This window comes from Ictalurus punctatus, chromosome 28, assembly GCF_001660625.3.
Source record: "Ictalurus punctatus breed USDA103 chromosome 28, Coco_2.0, whole genome shotgun sequence".
NCBI lineage: Eukaryota > Metazoa > Chordata > Actinopteri > Siluriformes > Ictaluridae > Ictalurus > Ictalurus punctatus.
Window position 1 is genome coordinate 16,076,406 of NC_030443.2, and position 25,719 is coordinate 16,102,124.

General features: G+C 39.6%; 1 protein-coding gene and 1 long non-coding RNA gene across 2 annotated transcripts; one reads left to right on the forward strand and one right to left on the reverse strand.

Moving 5' to 3' along the window:
* Positions 1 to 61: 61 nt before the first annotated feature.
* On the reverse strand, positions 62 to 25,258 carry camk4 (calcium/calmodulin-dependent protein kinase IV). The gene is made up of 11 exons (XM_017460779.3): positions 24,765 to 25,258; positions 16,584 to 16,662; positions 15,705 to 15,767; positions 14,910 to 14,992; positions 13,798 to 13,870; positions 5,777 to 5,867; positions 5,548 to 5,622; positions 4,715 to 4,790; positions 2,874 to 3,000; positions 2,560 to 2,712; positions 62 to 2,474 (listed from the first exon to the last, which is right to left on the reverse strand). Exons 1-11 carry the CDS (start codon positions 24,878 to 24,880, stop codon positions 2,319 to 2,321), a joined length of 1,092 nt encoding a protein of 363 aa, XP_017316268.1. The 5' UTR covers positions 24,881 to 25,258; the 3' UTR covers positions 62 to 2,318.
* LOC124626463 (uncharacterized) lies at positions 2,598 to 16,583 on the forward strand. The gene is made up of 4 exons (XR_006981313.2): positions 2,598 to 2,735; positions 4,740 to 5,280; positions 15,699 to 16,136; positions 16,392 to 16,583. It is a non-coding gene; the product is annotated as an uncharacterized LOC124626463 (long non-coding RNA).
* Positions 25,259 to 25,719: the final 461 nt, after the last annotated feature.

Here is a 25,719-nt window from a genome sequence, read left to right on the forward strand (position 1 = left end):
TTTGATTTTGTCAAGTCTGATTCCAGACAGAGATTTTGCCAGATTGTAGACATAAATCACATTTAATAGTCCAAAATTAAGCTTGTACTTCAGACAAGCTGTATGGTTATGTAAGCGCTTTTCCAGTGTTCCCGAGCAGGCACAACACACCTCTGTTATTGCGTTTATTAGCTTTTATTTTTGCAATTAATACACAGTATAATTTTCATTGTAAAATGAAAATGTTAAGATAGAAACAGGCAGATATACAAATTTGACCTCTGAGTCTCATACAATGTGGCCCTCGAACAGCCTGTAAATATCGTACTGTAGAACACATGGTAATTAATATTAGTCAAATATGTGCACTTTAAGAAGACATTTGGAGCTGCAGAACATTCCTACATGCAATGCGACCTTTATATAGTACACCCATGCTACATTCCTTTCCATACGTCTTTAGCAAATAATTCCGAAACAGCATTTGCTGATATTTGTACATAAAAGCATGCTATAGCCTAAGTAACATTCAATCAATACACCTTTGAACTCCTTTTTCTAAATGCTGATCAGTCAAGACGGTGAAGAACCGTGACTGACAATTTAGCCTAATAGCGTTCATATATAAACCAAAAACTTTTAACTTTATAACCTGAATATACAGTCAGGTCCAGAATTATTGACACCCTTGGTATAGATGGTATTTAAAATAAATAATTAAATAAAAGATTATGGGGGAAAAATGTCTGTGGTTAAATAGCGTAATCTCACACTAAAAATACTGGATGAAAAAGTTCACCTGAGTGTTTAGGAACTCTTAAGCATCATCCTTGTTTTACTAGGGTGTGAACAGGAGATGGCACAGAGGCCAAATTCCTTCAGTCATTCAGCAATATAGGGATGATTAGCAAATACAAATATGAAATGAGACAAAACTTTATGAATCAACTAACACGCCTGAAATATCCTGTTAGGGCGATAGTTAAGAAGATTAAAAGTGTAAACAAGTGTATTTCGAGGAGGATGTTCAGAGAGCCAAACAGTTCTCAACAGACCGCAGAGTGAGATTTGCACAAGATGGTAGCAGTTTGGGGGACACCAAGTCTCCAAATCTACAATTATACTCCAACAAACTATTTGGAAGTCATGAAGAAGAAAGCCTTTTCTTTCATCTAACCACAGACATAATCTCCGGAAGTTCACTAGACATTACTGGAGCTTTCTCGGGAACTAGGTTTTTAGACATTTTGAGTGATTTTGGCAACACTCGAGGTGGGTTTGATGTAAAAAAGCAGGACGAGTATACAGAAAAGAACCGAATCCTAAACTATTAAGTATGTTATGCTGTTATGTTGGCAAAGCGGGGCTGCACAACGTGCAGGGTGCCAATAATTGTGACATGAGTTTGTTTTTAAAACATATAAAGTTTAATAGGGGTTTTACTTCAATTAAGAGTGAGATTTCTTTCAGTGTGAGACTGAGCTAATTAACTGAGACATCTTCTTTTTTTTTTTAACCAAGGGTGCCAACAATTTTGGAGCAGACAGTGGGACCTTCTGAGGGTGCAGAAGGATTTTGGCACTGTTAATAAGCATTAATTTGTGCATAACTCCTTTCTTTTTTTTATTTCTTTTTTTTTTTTAAACCATGCATCATGTACTTGGTATTGATTCTTAGAAAAGTAGAAAACCAGCCCGTCGATTTCCTTCATCAACAACACAAACATTATTCTAAGCCCTTTCAATTCGGTATAACTATTAGGATGTAAAGTAACTATATTTAAGCTTACTTCTATAGATATTTCTCTATAGCAAAGAATAAGACCCTGGTGTATAATATGACATTGACAGCTCGAGGATTTTGTTTAAATTGTATGATTTGTACTGTTTACGTGTAAATCGTATGCATTCAAAAAATATGTTTGTAATAAAGCAGCTCGGTGTTGCGTCTTATGGTATAGTCATTAAAAAGTCTTCAGTCTGATGGTTCAGTTGGCTATATAGGATATAACTTAAACATAGTGATCACCCGATATCTGTTAATGGAAAAACAGTTCACCTGCACTTGGTTCACATACAGCTTTCAAATACATGATACAGATATCAAGATGCCTTGTATTAAATGGCATGATGGTTTTTTTTGTTTTGTTTTGTTTTTTTGCAAAGTCTGATATTGTAGCCTAAATCAATCACATGCATGTCACCAAAACCCAAATCTCTATCCTGTCATGAGCCTTGTCAGGACACAATGGTTTCAGGTCTAACCAAACCTGTGAGAAAAACAACATTTTCCTTTCACTGACAAATGGTAAACTCGTTCCCTTGCAAATTCAAACAAGTCTACGGGTCTTCTAGCTTGTGGACGTCTTTTTCAGGCTGCTCGTCTTCCGCGTCCTGCTGCTCAGCAGGAAGAGAGTTTGCCTTGCTTGCGTCCGAGTTGCTGTGGCTGCTGGCGCTTCCCAGCCGTGTCGAAGCCACCACGGCTTTAACGGCAGCCTGCAGAGACCAGAGCATCACTACTGATATACAGAAAAGCCATCGTGTTTACTACGTACGTCCTGCTGAGTGTGAATATCCCAACCTTGAGCTTTCTTCTGGCGTTGAACTCCTGGAGCTTTTTCTGAGCCGTGTCCATGTGGGTGAAGTTAGCGGCTTTCCCGGTCACCCACGGGTGCTGCAGGGCCTGCTGCGTCGTCAGCCGCTTCTTTGAGTCCTTGACGATCAACTTCTTCACCTGCAAACAGGAAGAAACAGACGGTAAGCAAAGATTTATTCTTTTTTTTATTCTTTTTACATGAAAAATCTAATATGTAGGGTGAAAGGTTTTATTGTTAGTCTACTCTAATGTTTCTGTAATCAGTAAGAAGTGTTTGTTTGTTAAATCCATTCACTCACCAGGTCCTTAGCGTTAAGAGACACGTTATCCCACCAGGGGGAGACAAACTCATATTCACAGTTCAGGATGCGCTTGAACATGTACTGATCCCCTCTGTCATCAAAAAAAGGCTCAAAACCGCACAGTCTGTAAAAAGAGAAACAAATGAAGGCAAAAATGATAACTAGAACCACACATATATTTGTGTATATATATCAGCCATAATATTAAAACCACTGACAGGCGAAGTGAATAACATTGATTATATTGTTACAATGCCACTTGTCAAGGTGGTGGGATATATTAGGCAGCAAGTGAGTTCTTGAAGTTAATGTGTAGGAAGCAGGAAAAATGGGCAAGCGTAAGGATCTGAGTGACTTCGATAGGGCCAAATAGTTATGGCTAGACAACGAAATCAAAGCATCTCCAAAACGGCAGGTCTTGTGGGGTGTTCCGGGTATACAGTGGTTAGTACCTACCAAAAGCGGTCCAAGGAAGGACAACCAGTGACCCGGCGACAGGGTCATGGGCGCCCAAGGCTCACTGATGCATGTGGGGAAGTGAAGACTAGCCCGTCTGTAACCCGTATGTAAACGTATGCCGACTATAGCCTTATATTCTTGTTTTTGGCTGACCGGAGTTGTTGTAACCCATCAACCTCAAGTTTCAATGTTTTGTGTGTTCTGAGATGCTCTTCGGCTCAACACGGTTGTAAAAAGTGATTATTTAAGTTACCATAGCGTTCCTGTCAGCTCGAACCAGTCTGGGTATTCTTCTCTGACCTCTTTAATCAACGAGGCATTTCTGCCCACAGAACGGCCGTTCACTCTACAGACAGCCACGCAGGAAATCCCAGCAGATCAGCCGTTTCTAATATACTCAAACCAGACTGTCTGGCACTAAACAACCATGCCACAGTCCAAGTCACTGACATCATGTTCTTTTGCTAATTCACTTTCTCTATAAGCTTTGAGAACTATGCTTCTTTTTTTTTCTTTCTTTTTTTTAAACTACATTCACTATATATCCGGTATATTAGCATCACTTAAGATCTTAATAATGAAAACAACAGAACTACAGTGGATATAAAAAGTCTAGACACCCCTGTTAAAAATGGCAGGATTGTTGTGAAGTTAAAAATTCATATCAGAACTTTGAGCGTGAGCGTATTTTAATTATATATTAATTATATATTGTATATTGGGTCACATATCTGAAAAATGTCCTCTTGTCTAGAGATTGCCTTCAGAACAGCCTCCTATCTCTTTCACATCCTCTGAATTTCATCCAGATCCTCTCATTTATAATACTGATCCCCTGCCTTATGTTTTGGATTGTTGTCTTGTTTCAGGATACCCTCACATTTCGTTATTAAAATCTTTTTATAGATAAATTCGAAGCACATCTTCTCTATTTTCTTTCTAAATCCTTAGGGGATGCAAACTTTTGCCCTTGTCTGTAAAAAAAAAAACGAACAAACGGGTAATACAAGTGCTTTAGGAGAACATGCGTGCTAACCACGTATGAGATGAACAGCTAAAATATTTCTCAGATGTTAGTGAAAACGTCGAGGGAACAATATGCTCGTGTCATTTAATCTATTTTTGTACGTAGAGAGCAACTTCCATTCAGCTGGGCATCAGCTGTGACTCATCCCCATTCATATGGACATGAACACATTATAATAATGAATATATGAGTCTAAATAAAAGTGAGAGAAATATCGTTCAGCAATCTATACATAAATGAGAGGCAAAGCTACATAACCTACAGTATACGTCCTCGATTTTTCATTTAAATGACTAAAGGTGCTCTGACATCACATCGCTTAGAGAATAATAAATGAAGGCGTGTCACTTACAAGATGTATGTGATAACTCCTACAGACCACATGTCAACTTCGGGCCCGTAGGCACACCCCCGGAGGATCTCTGGAGCTGGAACAGGCAGAAGCAGAGGTGAGGGTGAGAGAAAGAAGTTGGATAAATGATCATTTTATTAGCTAGATCTGTTTTAATGTGCTCACTCAGACTTGATTTTGTTAATCCGTTAACCTAATTAACTAGGCTGAATTGTTTAGAACTGCTTATCCCACACAGCCTGGAGCTTATTGAGCTCGGGGCACAAGGTGGGGGACACCCTGGATGGGGTGCCAACTCTTTTAAGAGCACTAATGCACACTATAGACAATTTGGAAATGCCAATCAGCCTACAATGTGTGTCTTTGGACTGGGGAGGAAACTGGAGTACCTGGAGGAAGCAGGGAGAGCATGCAGCCTTCGTGCACAGAGGGCGGAGGCGAGATTTGAACCCCCAACACCCAACGCATTGCCGAGGTTGCCGTTCTTGAGCGATCGATCAAGGGTGATAAACGTGTCTTTGGCTGTTCGAACGCATGTCAAGTACGGCTTAGCCCGGGGCTATGAGGTAAGCTAAACACTATTGACTATATAGAGAGGGGTGGAGCCACTTGATATGTTTCACCCTGACTTCCTGTTTCAGTAGAAAATATGTCAACACATCGAATAATACCGCGCTTCACGGGGACGGGGACACATCGAATAATACCGCGCTTAACTCGCTTGTCCCTGACAAGTCATTCCCACCCCTGATCTTTCTTTCTACACATTCTATAGTGTATAGAGGGTCGTAGATGGTCTACTGTGAATACGCAGACAATATTAACAAGCTCACCACAATATCCTGGAGTCCCGCACACCGTCTTCATTGTCACTTGGTCGTCCACGATTTTCGACAGCCCGAAATCGGCTGAAAAGATCAAACCCACATGATAAAATTCAGACAGGTGTCCTAGCCATAAACACTGCAACTGATACACAAATAACCGACCGGTACAATCCATCAATATTTCCTACCATGAAGATGCAGGTTCTAGACAGGTGACAGAGATCGGTATCCATACCTATTTTGAGAGGAGCGTCTGGTGCTGAAGTGGCGTACAGGAGGTTCTCGGGTTTCAGGTCGCGGTGCACGACACCATTTTCATGCAGGTACTGCGAACAGAGACAGACGGACGTAAATATTCATCACGCGCAGCTGTTTCGGCAGCTGCCACTGTGACTCCAAGTTACAAACTCTTTAACCTGAAGGAATGATTAAAATTCATTAGAAGGGTGTTTGTCAGGTTGAAGTGTCATTCGGGAGCGTGAACTCTGGGTGGGACAGACGGTGTTCCTCTCTCCCATGCCAATCATCGGGATCAGCCAATCGTAGAGGTCTGTGAGCCTAAGTATTCAGAAGAGGGCCGTTAGCATCCCCTTTCAAGTGTGTTTAACTGCCAGGTGCCATTTTTGTGAGCGGGGTTCAAAACGTTTTGCAAAGATTCGATGTGTTCACTTTCACCCTTCCAGACAGATTTACTCTGATTCTTGGGTGAAATTATATAAACTGTGTGGGTTTGTCGACGATTTGTAAAGAATAATCAAAAGACGTAAAAGATCTGATGCGCAAAGCAGGCAATAAACATGGCAAGCTTGGATCTAAAAAAAAAAATGTAACCGAAACCGAAGCATGACGGTGATTACAAGCTTCCAAAAACTGTGCAGACATGAGTGTGTTCTGTTCATAAGATATATGAGAATAATAATCACTGCCAGTATCAGAGTGAGGCGAATCTTGAATATACAACCTTTATAAATCTTTATTTATTTATCTTATCTTTACAACAACATTACATTGAATCGTTCTCAGCTTGTTTCCGGTGATTTACCTAAGGTGCAATATTGGAACACCTTCTTATTAAGACCCAGTAAATGGTTTTATTTTGTCTTCAGCTGGAAAAAAACAGGTTTCCTCAAATGTAATACTTGCCCGTATGTCGTATCAATTTGTGTATTCTAAGAATTGTCTTGATCGTGCAACATGCAAACGTGCCAAAGGGAACAGATGTGCTATTTTACTCACGTTTTTCATCTAATTAAGTTTGCACGTTTTTACACTCTCAAGCCTTTAGATTCGAAATTGAGAGAAAATATGCGCGTTAAACCGCCCAAAATGTTTAAACTTAGATTTACAAACAGAGCTAATGGCTTAATGATATGGCAACATGTAAAAACTGTTTTTTTATGGAATAAAAATGTCAATGGAATAACGTCAGAAAGCGTAAGTGTGTTGTTCTTAACCATGCTGAATGAAACACAGGAAATCACTCATGTCAAATAAATAAAAGATGTTTTTTTTTTTTTTTTTTCTGAGGATAATTTCTCTTAACCTTACACACCAAACACAAATTGTAACTAAGTATGTTTTGTGCGCGTGTGTGTGCGTGTCTATGTATGAGTGTGGTTAAAATAATACATTTCTGTAGTAAAAAATCTTTCAAATCGTGCATGCGTTGATTAGAACTTCCTAACACCCAAATTGGTTCTTTGGTTTGGTCCTATGGGGGAACCCTTAATGGTTCCAGGTAGAACCATACAACACAGGGTTTCCCTTTCAGAAAAGGTTCCAAGTAAAATATTTGAAAAGTGCTTGAACCCTCAACTACCCAAAGAACTCCGGTTTGTAACGTAAACCGGAGAAAACACGCAAGGATCTAAACCAGGAAGTAGCACCATGAACCACAAAGAGCTTAATGAGACAAAACGTACTGTAAGACTTCACAACTAGACAAAGACACAACAGGGTTTCATTAGTCAAGCTAGTCGAGGTTAAACTGAGAACAGGAGAGTACAATGAGGGAACATATCAATCACAGGAAAAGGGGCGGAGACAAGACTCAAAGTCAAAACAAACAGCCCAATGTTCAGACACAATCATATGACATAAATAAAACTCGAAACACAACATTGAAACATAGTATAGTCATAGTAGATTTAAGTGCATTGTATGCCGATAGGGGAAATCTGTGACAATACTTAATACTTATGTCAGCTCCAGAATTATTGGCACCCTTGGTTAAGATCTTCAAAAGAAGGTGACGGAAAAAAATTGGCGCTGTGGTTAATTAGCTGAAAATATGACTGAGAAATCTGATCGGAGATAATGAACATAAATAAGTAGCACTTGACACATCAAATTTCATGAGCCAGATACATATCTACTCCTTTTAGCCTTTTTTTCCTCTGCTCTCCTCTCATCTCATCTGTTGATCCTTTAAAATCTCTTTTCTGGCAGCCACTTTAACCTCATCACAGCCTCATTTCCTGCTTTACACATAACCAATTGGATGTAATCGCCTTCCCGGCTTTCTGCCGCCTTCATGGGCTTTCAGAATCATCGTTAATTCTAGATTCGTAATGAAACGTTGCACAAGAACGTCCCTGCAAGTCACAGCTTCAAGTGGGCACATAGGAAATCATTTTGTTTCTTGAGGTTCAGACCTACTAGTTACTAGTGACCGAGTAAGTAAGTCAGCGTCAGACAGTAGATGATAAATGGAAAAAGTGGGCGCATTATGTTCATTTTTACAGGACGTGTAAATGGAAGATACCATAATGGATTAGCGCCGAGTTTCCCAAACGCATCAGCATAAATGGTAGCGCGAGCATCACACCGAGCACTAGCTCTACCAGATGAGATGGTCCTGAACATAAGATGCTTTGGGCTAGTTTGGCTAGTTAATTAACTAACACAGAGACTTTGCAAAAACATACAAGCTGATGTCCTAACACGGCGTCCAGACGATTCTATTTCGTCTGAACAAAACGGTATGTGTTGTCCAATCTGCATGCTTATCTTAAATAATATATGCAGTTTTGGGGGCATTTACAGGACCGAGTCGATATAAATAGTTTCATTTAGCTCCTAAATGAATTCAGAAACCATGTTTTAACCATATATTTTAATAATGAGAAGGTTTATCAAGATGAATCCTCAGATTCTCAAAGTGAGAGTCTATATATTTACATTTAATGGTTTTAACCATCATTGCTACTTACTCTTACTAATGATTATTTAAGTCTCTCTTTTTTTTTTTTTTTTAAAGTAACAGAATTTTACTTATTGTAATGCTTTTGGATAATCTCCCACTATAAGAAAATGTTATTTAGAGCCTACTACAGAATGTAAGACACTTAGAATTTGATCCACTCTTTTGTTTTTTTCTTCACCTAGACTACTAGAACCTAAAACCACAACAAACAGGCAGCTAGGTTGTAGTAGCTAGGACATTAATATATCCCATTACACGGGTTTTGGATTACCTGTACTGGTTTCCTTTAGTACTTACAGCTGTTTGTTTTGTTTTTTTAACATCTTATAATAGTGCAGCATCTTTGTTCCTTCCTGAATGCCTAATAATGCCCGGCTAATGTTCCTAATCACTCTTTAAAACAGGAAATTCTGTCCATCATGTGGTGAAGCAGTTATTTGTTATTCATCACCAAAGATCTGGAACACAATTTGTCGGGATTCCCTCCATCACTGATTTAAGAAAAAATGGAGAGAAAAAAACCCCAACTTAAAACTGTTATTGTTTTCATTGTAACATTCTGACTTTGTATTAATTTAGTCATTTAATATTTTGCTACTTGCGTATGTTTATACGACATTATGATAACCTGGCTCAAATGTATTTTCTACTACACCTTATTTCTTCTTTCTCTGTTCAAATTGGCTTCCAAGGCTATAAAACAAAGTCAAGATGCAGCAAAATGAAAAGTTCTGGCTAAAAACTAAATCCAAAAAAACCAAGACTCAAAAGAAGTGCTGGATCTTTTTTTTTTTTTTTTTTTTTTTAAATATTAAAAAAAAAATTTTTTTAGAAATCTTCATTAGCTTGTTATACTGTTGCACATTTTGTTGTACTTTTTTTTTTTCTTTTTATTCTTTAAAAATCAATCATTGTACGTTAATTAATTAATCGGTAAAACTACAACGTAATGAAAAAACACAATAATTAGGAAGTCTGTCCATTGAATTTAAAACTACATAAATGATCTCAAACCAGGCTAACCGATTCAGTCGGACAATTTAGTGACCGAAATAATGTATTAAAAGAACGTTCTCTATGGCGTTCTATAGGAGTGTGACAAAGATACTGTTTTATAAGCAACGCCTCGTGGTAAGAAGGTTACCACGGAAACTCATTAAACACAGCAGCGTGGACCAGCAGAAGTCTGCCTGGTTACAGTAGAACCACATGCGGCTACCCACACACACACACACACACACACACACACACACACACACACACACACACACACGTGGCTCTCAGCCGGACTTAGCTTCTTCATCATGGTTTGAAAATCAGAAGCAAAATGTTAAGTGGGCACATAATGCAAATGATATGCTAATGATATGTTAATTAACCTTGAATTATGAAAGCCCTGTACTTGACATGGTATTCAACTTTTGATTTTCAGAGACAAGCGTTGCACGTCAGCCCAAACAGTGTAAGTGTAAACATATAATAACCATAAACACAAATATGTCTTATGCCAGGCTTTATCTGATATAAAACAGTGCAGATTTTTTTTCTCTATCCTCACTAATTAGGCTGACATGTGAGTGTTATCTTTGTGCGCTGTCCGAGGGGAATTGTTCCTGTGCAATGCACAGTGGAGCTGACATACATACTGTATCTCATATTCTTTCTTATATTCCCTCTCTATCTCTCTCTCTCTTTCTCTCTCTCCTTAGTCTGAGGTCTGTTTATCTCGGTTAATGGACCAGCGCAGCTCATCAGCACAACAGAAGCTGCATGTGAACTCTTATAAACTCTTTCAGGGCCACAGATACAGGAAATCAGAAAACAGTAAATGCCGCATTAGCTCCTGATACCAGATAATGCAATACATCAACCCATCCAGATTTAATTTAACAGCCCATGAAAGTCTATGGAGAGATGTTGGTCTACCCTGAACGTGTAAAAAATATCACAAGCAGGCACAACCATAAATACTGACTACGAGAGTGGGCGGGATTGATCAGCTGATTCTGGAGTGCCAGGATTGCTCAAACATTATCCAGGAGTGGTTGTGATTGGTTAAACTTTCTCTGGAAGCAGTCAGGATTGGTCAAAGTTTCTACAGTAATGGGATGGATTGGGGATTCAGGAGAGGTCAGGTTTGGTCAAAGTTACACTGGGAGCAAGACGGATTTGTCAAACCTTCTCTGGGAGTGGATGGGATTGGTTATACTTTCTCCTGGAAAAGTAGTTACTAGTCAAAGCTTCTCTGGTATTTGGAGGAATTTGGTCAGCATTCCTTCAGGAGGAGTGGGAATTGGTCAAAATTTCTCTGGGAGCAGTCTGCATTGGTCAAAGTATCTCCAGGAACGGGATGGATTGGGTGTTCGGAAGAGGTGGGGATTGGTCAACCTTTCTCCAGGAGTGGTTAGAATTCCTTCAGGAGGAGTGGGGATCAGTCAAACGTTTTCTGGGAGCAGGCCAGAACGGTCAGACTTTTTCTGAGAGTGGGTGGGATTGGTCTGAATTCCTTCATAAGTTGTCAGAATTGGTCAAATGTTCTCTGGGAGCAGTCTGCATTGGTCAAAGTATCTCCAGTAACAGGACGGATTGAGGGTTCAGATCGGGATTGGGAGGGACTTGGTCAGAATTCCTTCAGGAGCAATGGGCAGTGGTCAAACATTCTCTGGGATCCAGCAGGAATGGTCAAAAGTCTCTGGGAGCTGTTGGTATTGGTCTAATATTCTCTGGGAGTGGGTGGAATCGGTCAGAATTCCTTCAGAATTTGTCAGGATTGGTCAAACTTTCTCTGGGAGTGGACAGAACTGGATAAAAATCCTTCAAGAGCAGGCGGAAGTGAGATAAAAAACAGCAATGATGCATCGTGGGTTTCCTTTGGCAACTAGTCAGATCAACACAGAGGTGTTTCTCTGGAAAGAAACACACACACACACACAAACAGAATGTGTGGAAACTCCCAGCAGAAGTACACAGGGCAAAATTGTGTGGTGTGATATTAAAAAAAAAAGGCGACACTTCTAAAGGGGGCGGCAGCTCACTGTTCTTCCACCCGGTGAGATGTGGAGAGTCTGTGTTTACTTATTGCAGCCTGCCAACTCTCTGAGCTGAAAGCCATGCATGAGATATGTGCCCACCGTCCTGCTATCTCATCTCCTTGGCAACATCTCCTTGGTGAAATGAAAGCCAAGAGGTGAGAATACACTTTTTAAAAAAATTTTTTTTTTAAAAAGCATCTAAAACTACAGCAGCTACTGTACACCCATGAGGACAGACCCTGTTTCTGCGACGTGACATCTGTCTCAGTTATTTACCTGGTGCGATGGATGGAGCGGTTGCCAGATTTCGTGTTGTGGTGACTGAAAAAGATTCAATAGGTGGCAGAACAGCTCTGATAGTAAACACATTTGGGGAGAGACTGAGAAAGAGAGAGAGGAAAGACAGTGGGAAAGAGAGAATAGAGAATAGCCATCTGTGACCTCTCTGTGGGGTCTCAGTTCTCCTGCTGGCTTTAAAGTAGAACAGTGAAAGCAGTAAATCTCATTTCAAGTCTCTCTGGAACAGGATCCAAAAGTGCACTAAAGCCCTTTCATGACCTGAATAAATACCACGACTATAAAAGTAGATTTGTGTCAAATGTATGGAGGAAAAAACAGATTTTATTATTTTTGAATTTGTCTCAATAATTACTACATGGTAATTATTTGATTGTAGCTGATGTTTTATAGAAGGAACATTTAATATTTGTATATTCCTATAGAATTAGTAAGTTTGCTGTTAAAGGAAAAAAAAATTATATTCCTCTTATATTACATGTATTCACCATTGATTTATTATTATTATTATTATTATTATTAATTAATGAACAACACATTGTATTTTTTATCCATGTGTAGTTACATTTAATGTTGTGGAACATCCACAAAACAAGTTAGCTCCTGTTATCATATTATAGTAGCTATACAATTTTTTTTAGCTTGTCATGTTACAGAGAAACTACAAAGCACAAACTCCTCTGTGCTGAAGACTTTCCCATGGTGGAAAACTTAATTACAGCTTTACCACTGACACTGGAGACTCCTTCCAAATATGATCAATATTGTCTCCTTACAAAAAGTTAAATCATATAAATTTTTAATTTGTTTATAATGAATTAGACTTCTGTTATGTGCGACATTAACCATGCAAGTCCTTGTGAATTAGCTGTTTCTGTAACAGGTATACAATAGTAACACTTAAACAGTACTGGTGCAGAACAAATACCGTATCCATCCATCTATTTTCTGTACCGCGTATCGTACACAGGGTCGTAGGGGGACCTGGAGCTTATCCCAGGGGAACATTAGGGGCACAAGGCAGGGGACACCCGGGACCGGGTATCGCAGGGCAAAATCGCACACGTTCAAACATTACAGAAAATTTAGCGATGTCAATCACCCTAACAACACATGTCTTTGGATTGGGGGAGGAAACCGGAGTACACTGAGGAAACCCATTCAGAACATACAAGCTCTGAGCACACAGGGCGGGGGCGGGAATCGAACCCCCAACCCTGGAGGTGCGAGGAAAAAGTGCTAACCGCTAAGTAATTTTAACTTACCTCAGACATCATATAGTATTGTTCTTTTTAAAGAAAACTATACATTTTAATGTAACTTTCTGAAGGTTGCCAGATCTACTAGGGTCTCTGATTCCCAGCCTGTTAATAGGAACGGATCCAATCTGGCAACCCTGATTTCTACATAAACCACCTTCTCTACAGGTGTGCGATGCTGATCATTTACACTGATCCTAACTTTGTTGGTTTGACATGAAAAATCCTGATATGTCCACAGCAACAGTGGTCATATTAATCACAGCTGTATCACATAATGCCATGAATCTAAATGGGATGGAAGAGCGATGGCAGCTTCACAGATGGGAAGATCTACACCTGATCCAGCTCAGCTCATTATTCATGATTGTGGATTTCTGATCGCCATTTCTGACTCGGAGCCAAACCGGATCACGTGGAACAACACAAGCCAGTAAATCAAACTCAGTGAATGAAGACTCACCGCGACGGCCTCCAGCACCTGTTTGATAGCGTCTGCTGCATCTCGCTCGCTGTAGTAGCCCTTCTCCACCACCCTGCAGGACGGAAAACCTCGTCTGTTATGTTTAAATGACGCCACAGCGAACAGAACGGGGGCACTAAAAAGGGTCGGCTGATAATTAGCGTCTGATCATTTTCACTTTATGGTTTTCCAGCTTTAGCGTAAGCTGGTGACTCGTGTGCAACTTGGCGCACATAAAGAGGTGAACAGAGACACTTCCGCTGATTAGACATCGCTTACGGGGAAGCGCCTTTTGGAATAAAACAGACATCATATTTCTGCTTTGGGCTGCAGCTTACGAGAAAATGAAATAGCACTGTGGTTTCGGTAGTTTGTAGGCAATAAAACACTTAGCGGAGTGGTGATAATGTTCAGTAATCAATGAACCTCAAAGTTCCTGTAAGAGCAAGTATCGAAAGTGTTTTATTCCTCATACACAACAGCAATTTGCCAATGATGATCATTTTTAATTTATCAACAAATAATTTGGCTGTCAAGTTTGCTCGTGTTGTCGTTAAAAATGTAACAGCTTTAAAACACTTATTCCTTCACCACTCTCTCTTTATCAGTCTCTAGACGTTAATAAGACAGCAAAAAGCATCTCGTCACGTTACTAAGGAACTCTTAAAACACAAAGTCCTGTGTTGCAAGGTGGAGAACTTTCCGGAAGAAAACTCCGCCAATGTTTATATGATTTTCTTAGTGAAATTACCGCATGTAGACTTAGACCTAGACATCTTTTGTGTTGTGTTCACCAGCAGATACAAGTCCCTCTGAATGAGCTGTTACTATAGAAACAGTAACGTATTAGAATGAGTGCATTAATACAGTATAAACCCGACCGATCAGATTCGAGAATTAAACAGCACCGCGGTAAGATACATCAGTCGTATCATCCAGTTCTTTTGCTGTGTTCGATCTTGCCATATGATCATTCACGACTTGTGTAGATAGAAATCATCGGTGTTAGTACAATCGATAAACTGATATTATCTGATATTATTATCTCTACTGTTAAATCGCTAGAGCGTCAGATTCTCAGATGATAAATATTACCAAATACATCTACTGACCTGTCAAATAATTCTCCTCCAGTTACAAGCTCCAGGACGAGACTGATCTCTGACGGCGTCTCGAAGATCTCCTTCAGCTTGATCTGTCATGTAATAAAATGTGTGTGTGAGAGAGATGAAGCTTAACTATGGCATAATTAAAACAACTGTAATAAATAAGGACTGCTGGGAGACCAGTAACCAAAGCTCTGAAGGCACAGCCATTTACGCTGAAACCCTTAACTCACTCTTAAAGTAAAAAAATCCAGTAGTGGTTCTACCTCCACCCCAACCAGGGACCTGCAGTATTTGAGTGTAAATAAATCATGGACGCCCTTATAATTAAAGTACAGATTAGGCACATTAGATACATATGTAGCATCCTGGATCATTATTTATTTCCTGGAGCCATGACAGCTTTTTTTTTATTCCAGAATTTTCATAAAACCCCAACACAGTTACCCTGAGTTAAACTGTAGATTGAAAGCAGAAAACAGAGCTTTTTTGAAGTAGCTTCATGAAAAGTGCAGTTAGATTTAAGGCGATATCATCTCCTTGCTTAAACCTATTCGATTTAAGCAATCAGTCAATTAGGATTCTAACTATGAAAAATAAATAAAAGAGAAGCACGGCTCTACACCGTAATCTAAAGTGGTTAGTGGAGACCTGCGTTTGCGCTGTGTAACATTCAGGGCTCTGATAGTTAATGTATTCTCTTCACTGCAGGTTACCATAAGCGGAAACTTTCATGGACTTTTACATCCTCCATAATCCTGAATATTTAGATGTTACAATGTGTTTTACTTCCAGACGTACTATATTTGGATGAGAGAGGCGCAGCAGGACTCCGATCTCTGTTCGTACAATCTTCTTGTCAACCTGGCGGGAAAAAAAGCACGGAGTTATTGTTGAAGATGAGCGAGAGGATGTGGATGTGGCTCAGTAGAGAAGTTCAGCATTTTAACCGTCTTAACTGAAAATAAAAGACTATGAAGTCTAAATGGGTATTTTACATGTTTTTTTTAATCTGGTGGGGGGGGGGGCATTTATTTATTTTTGCTACTGTGTTTGTGGCTCTTCTCTGACTTTAGAAGAAAACATCACTGCAAATCGTTACAAAGTTCTTCTGACTGATCACTACGATGAAACGTCGCTATCCCGATGGGCGTGGTCTTTTCCAGGATGACTCCGCCCTTATTCACAGAGAACGGGGGGCTCACTGAATGGTGTAACGAGGATGAAAATGATGTGAGTCATATGCTATGGCATTCCCTCTTACCAAATCTCGATCCAATTAAACTACTGGAGATTTTGGAGCATTCTGTTAGACAGCGCTCCCTACCACCATCATCAACACGCCAACTAGGAGAAAATATCAAAGCAGAATGGTGTTCATCGCTCCAGTACAGTTCCAGAGATGTGCAGAATCAACATCAATGTTGTGGCTCAAAACCTTACTAACACAATCTATGTTGGGGTTGTTTTTTTCCCCCTTTCATTTAGAGCGGATCTGTATACGTAGTTGAACAACAATGACCAGCCATCATGTCACAGAGAAAAGCGGGGAAGTTCTTGATGTTCTCCAGTCCTAGATTGGGAGAAACCTGATCGACTTCCCAATCCAAGAAGAAAGAACAAAGAAGAACAGAACAAAACCTTCATGTTCGACATCCAGATTTCTAAAAGCAGACTCACTGTTTTCTTCAGCTTCTTCACAGCGTAGGGTTTCTGGGTGCCTTTTTGCCGACATCGAAACACCACTGACGTGGCTCCCCTGGAAGCAGGAGAAAAATCACACATTAGTCATGTGTTATGAATCTTACGTATTAGCGAAAAGCTTATGTATACAGTGTAGTATAAAACGACAAATATAGTATATACAGTATGTACTGTATGTTTCATTTTATAGTAGCTCATTAACCAGCAGGTCAGTATTTGCTATACTTCTTGGACTTTATACCACATCGCTGTTGAATTCTCAACTCTTATTGGTCAACTCTCAGAGGTCTCGATTCATTTTCTATAACAGCAGCTCTGGCAATCACGCTGGCTGCAATTCAAATCACAGGATTATATTAATGCGCTTTAACGTTCTAATGTATTATCGATTCGATCGTATGGTGGTCGCGCCACGTATACAGATTTAAAATCATATACAATTGCTCATATGGTGAACTTTTTAATGAGGAAACAATTTTTAAAAAAAAACAAACAAAAAAAAAACACCTTTTTGCAAGGAGTCTCCAGTGTCAGGAATTTTTTCTTCAGGTAACTTTACATTTACAGACATGGGCAAGTCTTCAGGACAGAGGACTCATGAAAAGAACGTCTGTTTATAGCTGCTATACAGTACATAATGTAATGCAGGGATAACAGAATGGATGTTAAAAAAAACCCATAAAAAAATGTAAGTGCATGGATAAAAAGGTATACAGTGCCAAATAATCATAATTACTGGTGTGATATATAATAATCCAAATCGCATGACCTGATGACCCTGCTGGCTTTAAGTGTCCAGGCCCATATTTGGATGTTGTAAAAGCTCGGCTTATTTTCAACCCATCAGCATCTTATGTGTTTGGTCCTTCAGTCCACCGCATAATCAGCTTAGGCCAGCAATCAGACCAGGCCTCAGGCCAGCACAATATGCCGGAGCACAATAAGCCTGCCTCAATCGGGCATCTCAGCTGGACATTGTGCAACGTGTAAATAAATGAAATGTAGGTAATGCAATAAAAGCGGATCGGCTACCTTATTGCTCGAGGAGCACCGTCTTGATTTTTGGCTATGAACTACACTCTGCTATACACACACACACACACACACACACACATTGTAAATGTGAACAGACACCAAGCAAGCATGAGTGCCAGCTCAACAATCTGCTCCTCATAATTACTATATCCCGGAAAACCGAACTCCACCCCCACCCCCAAACAAGAGGATTTCACCAAACAGTTACACTACAGGAAAGCATTGTTATACGAATCAGAAACCATTACATGAAGTATTTGGGGGGGGGGTCCCCTTTTATATATATATATATATATATATATATATATATATAGAGAGAGAGAGAGAGAGAGAGATTGTTTAGAAATGTCTCTCAGTCTTAAGCCTCACCTTGTGATTGCATCTAGAACGCCCCATTTCATTTGCTCATTAAATGTTAATAGAAGGATCTATATTAATGAGGAGGCTCTGTAAAGTGTGATGAATGAGAGGAAATGGGAGGGACCCTTTTGCTACAGCACTGCAAATTGTAAAAAATCATTCTGTCATTATTTTGTATTCAGTATGCCTTCTGGCACTTTTGAGGGAAAAAACTGATAGCGAATTTGACGGAAAAAAACTCTTCTCTTTTTTTCTTACAGCATTGTGCAATATACAAATCCATCCATCCATCCATCCATTATGCTTATCCTACACAGAGCTGCGGGGGAGCCTGAAGCCTATCACAGGGAACGCTAGGCACAAGATGGAGGACACCCTGGATGGATGCCAACCCATTTCAGGGCACAATCGCACACAAAGGACAATTTGGAAATGCCAATCAGCCTGCAATGCATGTCTTTGGACTGGGGGAGGAAACCCGAGTACCCGGAGGAAACCCCCGAAGCACAGGGAGAACATACGAACTCCACGCACACAAGGCAGAGGAGTGAGGGATTTAAACCCCCAGCCCTAGAGGTGCAAGGCAAACACCCCCTTCAGGTTTAAATCCAAATACATATATAGATATTTGGAGCTCTGAGAGATACAGATACAGATAATGCCATTCCATTACACCCCTAACACACACGTGGTCACCTATCCCCACTCCTATACTAAATTTGAGATGGATTTTCCATTTCTTTCCCCACACGCAAAGTATTTAGCATTGTTTCAGCTCTGTTTACCTCCCGGACAATTTGGCACATTGTTTGAATTCTTCTAAGGCACTGTGAGGAGTCGTTTTATTTTAAGGCGGTTACATAACACACATGCAGTGCAGGACTCAAGGAACAATTCAACCCCGATTCCAAAACAAGAAAAACATGAACACTTAATGCAAGTCCAAAGCATAACACAGGTCCAAAGCCACTGTAACAGAAACTGGATATTTGCTCTCAGGAAAATGAGACGAATGAGCCTTGGTGGCATAATAATATTAAAAAGAAAAAGTAGAAAATACAATCAGCTAAAGAGAAGGCAGATGGGTTCATAGTCCAAAAGCCAGATCACAACGCTCTACTCATCACCAGTAATGCCCCAAATCCAATCAATATTCATCACAGTAATAATATTACATTACGGAAATGAAGTCACACATAAACATACACACATACACACACACACACACACCAGTGGCTCAATCCTACAAAGGCAGATCAACAACAATAGTTCAAATGAGGCGATATTAACATTAATGGCACTCACAAGGCTTCCATTAGTGGATTTGACCAGCATCGGTTTATTTATCTAACCCCTCAAATCTCTACTGTAAAAATGAGGCGAAATTTGACTTGCATCGATCAAACTTACTAATAGGGAGTGTAATTAGTTTTGTGTGTAACTACAGGGTGTCCCAAAAGTCTCCATAATGTAGGGGACTGTGTTTACCAGCACCACGTCGGTTGTGCCTTCATCCGTGGATGTTCGTGGACGTCCACGTCTTCTCGTTCGGTCCGTAGCGCTATGAGTCTTTTTGAATTTGAATTTGACACCCTTTAATGAAAATGGGCCGGATTTGCAGTATCAGGTTCAATTTTGCATGACCGTTCTATTGCTTAGTGTCACTGTGAATAAGCATTAATAAAACAAAATTATAATGCTAACTCTATTTAAAAGTAGCACATGAAAATGTAGAACCAATTACACGCATTTTTCAAATTTATTTTGCCACGATTTGCTCACAGGCCGATTCCCAACCACCAGCCAGCTCTCAACTATCATACAACAGCTACCAAATGACGAAGGTGAAGGCTAACACATACCAGACGACCATATCTTTTCAAACAGGGCAGCATAACACACTTGGAGGAAAGCGCTATCTACCCTCTTCCATATACATGAGCTCAGAGAAGCCTGTGATTGGCTAGTGTCGTTCTAACTGACAAAGGGGATCGAGTTTGGGCTACCCCTTGCTTGCAAACATGCTTACTGCTTTTACAGCTAGTCCAATGTTAGCTAGATTGCAAGTTTTCTCTGGCCCCAATCCAGAGAAATTATTGAATACAGTTTAAGTACATACACCGATCAGCCATAACATTTAAACCACTGACAGGCGAAGTGAATCACAGTGATTATCTCGTTACCATGGCGCCTGTTGAGGGAGTGGGATATATTTATTAGGCAGCATGTGAACAGTCAGTTCTCGAAGTTGATGTGTTGGAAGCAGGAAAAATGGGCAAGTGAAAGGATCTGAGCAACTCTGACAAGGCCAAAACTGTGATGGCTAGGCGACTGGGTCAGAGCATCTCCAAAACGGCAGGTCTTGTGGGGTGTTCCCGGTATGCAGTGGTTAGCACCTACCAAAAGTCCCCACCTCTCAACTGACCAGACTTAAAGGATCTGCGGCTAACGTCTTGATGCCACACCTTCAGAGGTCTTCTGAGGTCCATGCATCGACTGGTCAGAGCTGTTTTGGAGGCACATGGTGGACCTACACAAGATTAGGTGGGTGGTTTTATGTTATGTTATGTTTGGGTTGATCAGATTCGACCGTGATCGTGGCCATAACTCATGACACCTCAGGCCACAATCTGATTGGCAATCTGTTTCTCATTTGCGTAAAGTTATTAAATCATCAAAAAAAAAACAATTCCTTCTCAGTTCACTGCGGATCGCCCGCTGTTCTCGCGGCACATGATGTTTGTCTGTCTCCATTAAAAAAATGAATGGCTCAAACACTATTTGCGCTGTGAGAATATAGCTCCAGGTGAAATCTAATTGAGTATCCATGTTGCCCGAGTAATATTCTGCGTATTTAATGGAGCTATAGAGCTTTCAAATTCCTAAACTGTATACCAACTCAGCACATTAGGTCCGAGATGGCATCATTTATAGGCTTGCATGTTTTGTTATTTTTTTTTTAAGTTTCGATGAAACCCATTCAATTAACGTTACCAGTGAGACAGTCTAATTACTATAAGAACTCAAAAATAAATATAACCACTATGATAATAGTGGGTTGTCATTCCCACAAGACTGCAACAAGGTTTATTTATTTATTTATTTTTAAACTGTGGATCTCCTGGCTATGCTTCACAAACCCAACTTTAAGAACCACTGCCTTGAGGTGTTTCTCAGCAGTTTCTCCCAGACTGATAGCTCCGCAGTTGTACCTGTAAAGCTCTACTTCTGAACATCTTCTTGTGATTCTTCCTTCATCAATCATTCCACAAACCTAATATAACTTTTGATGATTGTACAACATTTGCTTAGATAAAAGCTTGGCGGAGTAGCTAACTCGATAAACGTCTATCATGGTCGCCACTTAGTGATAATGGATTTCCCAGCTCTATTGTTTCTATGCGCTTAATGCACCGTTGACGGGGAGAAGAAGAGGAGTGCGGGAGTGTGTGTTACCCAAGCTCTTCGCTCTTCGCTTCTGTTTTCTGCTTGCCCAGTATTATATAATCGCAGGCAAGTAAAAGAGATAGAGCAAGGTACTCTCCCTGGTTTCATTATAGATTCACCTTGCTTTGCTGTATTTTGGACCCGAGGGCTTTACATTTGGCACTGCTGATGAGAGCTCAGTGTTCCTTCCCTTCCCAGGCTTTCTAAGTGATTCATCTCCTTGTGCTCAATGATATATAAAACCCTGCCATGTTATACATGTAGGCCAAATATTGAACACTGTAGCCAATAGATAACCACTTTACCAACAGATACGGGGCAATGCATTTCATTTTTACCAACGTGTGGATTCATTGCAAATCCTAAATAAATGAACGTCCCACAAATCGCACGGTCAGCAAGCCTCATTCCTGCAGATTTCTGTTGGCCGTCCTGCCGCCATATGGGAGCATTTCGCTCTCATTTCTGATTATTCAACGCACTCGTTCTCTCGTTCTCTCGTTCTCTCTCTCTCTCTCTCTCAGATGAAACAGCTCTGATTATAATTATAATCCAGTCTGCCAAACCTTTTCAGTTCACTACAAAGCTTCAGTGGAATAAATGCATCAAAGCCACTCTGGAAAGCAACACAAATAGAAAACTCACACTTATTCACACCATACTCACCAAGCGCAGTCTTAATTTAACTATGACTGAACCCCGGGACCTGGAAAATCTTGATAAAACACAGGCTACTACTGGCGTCGCACATGTTCGACCTTGATTTGAGAATGTGTTGAGTATTAAGCTAACTAATTGGATAAAACGTGTCCTAATTTCATGTACTGTGGGTCACTGGTTCCATCCTGAGCTCAGGTTACTGTCTGTGTAGAGTTTCGAATGTTTTCCACACTCGATGTCCGCCTGGGTTTCCTCCTGGTTCTCTGGTTTCCCCCTTCCTCTCAAAAACATGCTAGTACTGTAGGTGGATTTGCGACAAAGTCTAATGTGTGAATGTAGAGGTCAGTGGTAGCTCAGTGGTTAAGACGCTGGACAAAGGTCGTGAGTTCAAATCCCAGCACCGTCAAGCTGCCACTGCTGGGCCCTTGAGCAAGGCCCTTAACCCTCAAGTGCTCAGTTGTATAAATGAGATGAATGTAAGTCACTCTGGAAAATGCCGTGCCATAACATATACTGCCATTTCATCCAGGGGGTATTCCCGTCTCACACCCAGTGCTCCGGGTTGCGGATCCACCACCAAGATAAAGCGTTACTTCAGAACTATTCCGAAAAATCTCAGCACTCTGGGATGTGGGATTCCACCATTTTGTGATTAATGCATGCTGGAATTGAAATATTCCCTTATTTATGCTTTCATGGTGAACATCTCACCTTGTCTCACCATCTGTTTTGAAATAGCAAGCAACGAGGAATCACCCGATCCCCTTTCTTATTTTTATTTTTCATTTTTCACGACTGATATGAGCTCACACTGTGACGTCCTTCCGCTCAGTGGCCCGCTCCACAACCCATTTTTGCACAGAAATTTGTGCAGCATGTCACATACTGTACATTACGCCAACACGTGTTCCAAGTTCTGTCTTGTATTTAACGCATGAGTTTTGATTTGGTATGAAAATTTGTTGATATTAAAAGAGATGACGTGTCATTCGCATAAAGGCAAAAATATTTTTTAATGGATTCCAATACAAAAAAAAATCTGAAATCAACATTTATTGTGATATTGTTGGGGTTTTTTTTTTAGATACCCTATTCAGCTGTTTCACCTTGAAGAAATAGCTCAGTTTCCTTAGAAATTAACTTCTGATTGTCAAAAAAAATAAAATAAAAGACATAACAAAAATAATATTAAATAATATTAAATAGGGTCATTTCATTAGAAATTAACTTTTGATTTTCAAAAAAAACCCCATAATATTTAATAATATTAAATATTAAATATTAAACAGGGTCATTTCATTAGAAATTAACTTTTGATTGTTAAAAAAGAGGCATGACAAAGGTATTTAATTAAAAAGAAAGAAAGAAAGAACCTTAAAAATATGGTAAACTCATTAAAAATTAGAAATTAACTTTTTATATTCTTTAATTTTTAAAAATACATGTAAATATGACAAATGTAACGTAATTATGTAATGATATTTAATATTTTTTTTTATATTTGATATTTAATGTAATGATATTTAATTTAAAAAATCACACAAAATAAAATACAAATAAAAGAAATAGACTTAAAGAATAACTTCATTTTGTCAGTCTCAAAGAAAAAGATGTGATAAAAGTAACAATAATTTTAAAGACAAAAATAAACAATTAAATAAAATTGTCAAAGAAATAAACTTAAAGCAATGACTGATTTTCATTAGAAATTAACTTTTCAAAAAGGAGGCATAAAAGAGTAACAAAATATGAAAAGGTACAATTAACTCAAATGAAATAAAATAATAAAGATGTAGCCTTAACGCGTTCGCCTGAATTCATCAGAAATGAGAAATCAACTTCTGATTTTCAAAAAAGTGACATGATGAACAGAACAAAAAAAATTCATTTTTTAAAATTCTTTAAACAAATAGTCTTCTATTTAATAGAACTTCTGATTTTTTTTTAACGAGAGATGCTAATTTTATTATAAATGAGAAATTAACTTCAAAAAGAGACATAAAGGAGTAACATCATTTTTTTTTTTTTTTTTTTTTAGAAAATGTATAGAAATAAATTAAAATATTTCAGAATACATTCTTCTCATTTTAACAGATGTGTATTCATCTCCCGCAGTGCCTCAGAACGGACAGATGAGGGATACTGAAAGGTACTGAGAGGTACTGAGGGGTACTAAGAGGTAATGAAAGGTACTGACGGATGCTGAGAGGTACTGAGGGGTACTGAAAGGTACTGGCAGATACTGAGAGGTACTGAGGGATAGTGAGAGGTACTGAAAGATACTGAGGGGTACTGAGGGGTAATGAAAGGTACTGACAGGTAGTGAGAGGTACTGAAAGATACTAAGGGGTACTGAGAGGTACTGACAGGTATTGAGAGGTACTGAGGGGTACTGGGGGTAATGAAAGGTACTGATAGATACTGAGAGGTACTGACAGGTATTGAGAGGTACTGAGGGGTACTGGGGGTAATGAAAGGTACTGATAGATACTGAGAGGTACTGACAGGTATTGAGAGGTATGGAGGGGTACTGAGGGGTAATGAAAGGTACTGACAGATACTGAGAGGTACTGAAAGATACTGAGGGGTACTGAGGAGAACTGAGAGGTATTGAGAGGTACTGAAATCTACTGAGAGATACTAAGGGGTACTCACCGTCCCAGTTCCGACTCGAGCTCGTAGAAGTCCTCCAGCGTCTCTTTCTTGGAGCCATCGATCCAGTATTCCGGAGCTGCGCCTGGCCTGGAGCTGATCATACTCACTTTGAGCATCTCAGACGCAGTGATCCTGCGCTCCTTCTCCAGCTGCGGTGTGATCTCCCCGCTTCAGTTCAGTGCCAAGCTGCGGAGCGCGGAGTTGCCTTTCCGTTCCCGGAGGTGCGGTTCACAGAACACACACAGCACGCACTGGCTCGGAAAACTGCCCTATACACGGGATCGACAGGGATCCTGAGCGCGGGTTTGGTGTAAAAGCGCACGCAGTAGCTACCTAAAAATGTGCGTCTCTGAAGTGAGCTGCGAGACTTATACACCTTCACCGGAGCTCATCGCCCACAGCAGCGCATCTCTCTCCCAGTGTGAGGGGGCGGCCGGTGGGCTTCCACTGGGTCTTACTGTCGCTAATGTACCGGGGATTCAGCGCGCGCGCGCCGCGTCACAACACCGGCGTTATGTAACACACCGAGCTGAGCAACACTGCTCTAATCTCATGCACATGTAGCCTTCATCCTAGCATGGCAGCATCATAACAACAACAACAACAACAATAATAATAATAATAATAATAGTCATAATAATAATATGAAGAAGAATTGTGTTATAATAATAATAACAACAATAATAATATTATTATTAGTAATACAATACATAAATATATTATACATCATATATATTCTATTTTAATAATAATCATCATCATCATAATCATCATCACAATAGTCATAATAATAATATGAAGAATTATGTGTAGAATTATATTATTACAATATAGAAATATTCTACATCATATATATAATATTTTAATAATAATTATTATTACATGATGTATACAATCTATAAAGATATTGCATCATATATTATTTTAGTAGTAATAATAATAATAATAATAATAA